This window comes from Penaeus japonicus, unplaced genomic scaffold (assembly GCF_977035675.1).
Source record: "Penaeus japonicus unplaced genomic scaffold, GWHDUDI00000001_assembly GWHDUDI00000022, whole genome shotgun sequence".
Lineage (NCBI taxonomy): Eukaryota > Metazoa > Arthropoda > Malacostraca > Decapoda > Penaeidae > Penaeus > Penaeus japonicus.
In genome coordinates, this window is record NW_028234424.1 from 16,993,000 (window position 1) to 16,995,499 (window position 2,500).

At 41.9% G+C, this 2,500-nt stretch overlaps 1 protein-coding gene across 1 annotated transcript in view; it reads left to right on the forward strand.

The window, feature by feature from the left end:
- The window catches only part of LOC122263238 (platelet-derived growth factor receptor alpha), a gene marked incomplete at its 5' end in the record, with an annotated part of 22,066 nt that overhangs the window by 626 nt on the left and 18,940 nt on the right, over positions 1–2,500 (forward strand). Inside the window, 1 exon segment of the mRNA XM_086549523.1 lies at positions 1–93. This exon segment is cut by the window's left edge and continues 46 nt beyond it. Coding sequence (XP_086405649.1) covers positions 1–93 — 93 coding nt within the window.

Here is a 2,500-nt window from a genome sequence, read left to right on the forward strand (position 1 = left end):
ACGTGTCGGGCGCCGTCGACCACGGCGACTACGAGATCGAGGTTAAGGCTGGACCGGCGAGGGACACGCTGCCACTCTCTCTGATTGTCCTTGGTAAGTTTAACTAAGAAATGAGAGCATGTTCACACTTATACGCACACACGGCATCAGAAAAGAGTGAGGGAATGAAGACGGCATGGCGAGATTATTGATGATGAATGATTATCTTTTCTATTCTTACCTACACAGAACGTTCCGGGTGAGTGTAGCTAAATAACTAACCATAACTTGCATTCACCTGGTCCGTAGGTGGAAAAAAAAATAGTTACAATGGTGCGCACACAAGCAAATACTAGGAATAGGACGCATGTGCTTCCCACTAATAAAGGAGGTTTTGCAGCCACTGCACATAAAGGACTCCATTTCACCTTCCCCTTCTTATCACGTCAGCATGATAAGATTTGTCACTAAATATAATTATTAATTAAGATTTACCCACGTCGACACGTTCACGATACCTGTAGCCAGTGGGCTGATAATGTGTTATAGTCACTTCCTCGTGATTTATTCTCATTTAGACATACTAATACATCTATGTCAGGCTGATATAAAAGAGATTTATTTTTCCCATGTCTTAATCAGCTTTAAATCAAAATGGGAATTAATTCGCAAATACTTTGATTTGATATTAATGTAGTTGTTTCCTGATATCTAAAATCCATTCTTTCAATCCAGTATTCAAATTTTGTATTTGAATGAAATATAGTTTCTCATATAATGTATTTTAAAACATGTTAAAGTATATTCCACTGATTGTGAACGAAATTAGGGTTTGCCTAGTTTGTGCACTCCCGAATGTAATATCATCTTAAATCAACTTTTCACCCTTTTGCCACTTAAACTGACTTTGAATCATACTAAATTACTATGATTAAAACATATTTCGTGAACAGTATAGAAATGCCGATTCTGTCCAATTCACAGATGATTCAATATGCATATATTGTACTGTATTCTAAAATATCTTATTCAGCATAAAAGTATAGGCCTATTCTAAGTGGTAAGATTTCTCGGCCTTATGCAACAGTTCAGTAAGACACAGAAGTATAATGATCCTTCTTCGCTGAGTGTATGCATGTTGGCAAAAGCCTAGACCATTTTGTCACTTAAGTACAGGCAGGAAAACTGCCCACAAATTCTCATCAGCTGACACACTATCGTATCCGCCTATTAACAAAGCGTAAAAGCGTTCAGCATAATTGTGTGATTTCATGGTTTTCTCTTCCTTATCTTATTAACGTTTTGTTCAGCATTCATCAAGGGGAGATTAGGAGGAAGGGAGAGGTGAGGAGATGGAGGGAGCAAGGAAAAGAGATGGAGAGAAAGAGGGACAGGGGGAAGGAGGGAGAAAGGGAAGGAGGGAGAGAGAGAGGAAGGAAGAGAGGGAGAGAGAGAGGAAGGGAGAGAGGGAGAGAAAGAGGAGAAGAGAGAGTGAGAGAGAGAGGAGGGGAGAGAGAGATAAGGGAAGAGAGGAGGAAAGAGAGGGAGAGAGAAAGGAGGGAAGAGAGGGAGAGAGAGAGGATGGGAGAGAGGGAGAGAGAGGAATGGAGAAAGGGAGAGAGAGAGAAAGGGAGAGAGAGAGGAAGGGAGAGAGGGAGAGAGAGAGGAAGGGAGAGAGGGAGAGAGAGAGGAAGCGAGAGAGGTAGAGAGAGAAGACGGGAGAGAAGGAGAGAGAGAAGGGAAGAGAGGGAGAGAGAAAGGAGGGAAGAGAGGGAGAGAGAAAGAGGAAGAGAGAGAGAGAGAGGGAGAGAGAGAGAGAGAGAGAGAGAGAGAGAGAGAGAGAGAGAGAGAGAGAGAGAGAGAGAGAGAGAGAGAGAGAGAGAGAGAGAGAGAGAGAGAGAGAGAGAGAGAGAGAGAGAGAGAGAGAGAGAGCATGGAGGGGGATGAGAGAAACAAATAGATGTGGACAAAGTGTGAATCGCATTGCGAGGAGCGAGGCCAGGAGGGGGTAACGACCGCGCGTCGGCAGTAGCAGTAAGCAGGCGACTTGCCTGATTGAGGATGTGTGACTGATTTAATTATTTTATGACTCAAAGTGTGTTACCTGGGATTGGCGGAAGGAGACACGGACATTACAAGCACGGTATGTCCTATATGGTCTGACGTCCTATAATCACGATATTCTTAATTTCCACATCCTAATATTACTACCACCTTGCAGGATTTTTTTTTTTCTAAGACTACTCCGTTTGTCCCAGAATCGCTCCTAGCAGACGAAAAAATAAGGGTAGCTGGCGAGGTATCATAATATTACTATGGTGAGAAAGAAATATGCAATAGTTTGACGGCACAGGAATAGTTTTATGATCGATTAAATCTTCATTCGTTATGCTATGACGTGAGAGAAGACGATGATAGACTTAAGAAAGAAGAAATCATACTACGTATTACTTAAAGCATATAAATTTACTGATTCATCATTTTACTTTCCCTTGCGTTACATATTCTGTTACTAGTAAAA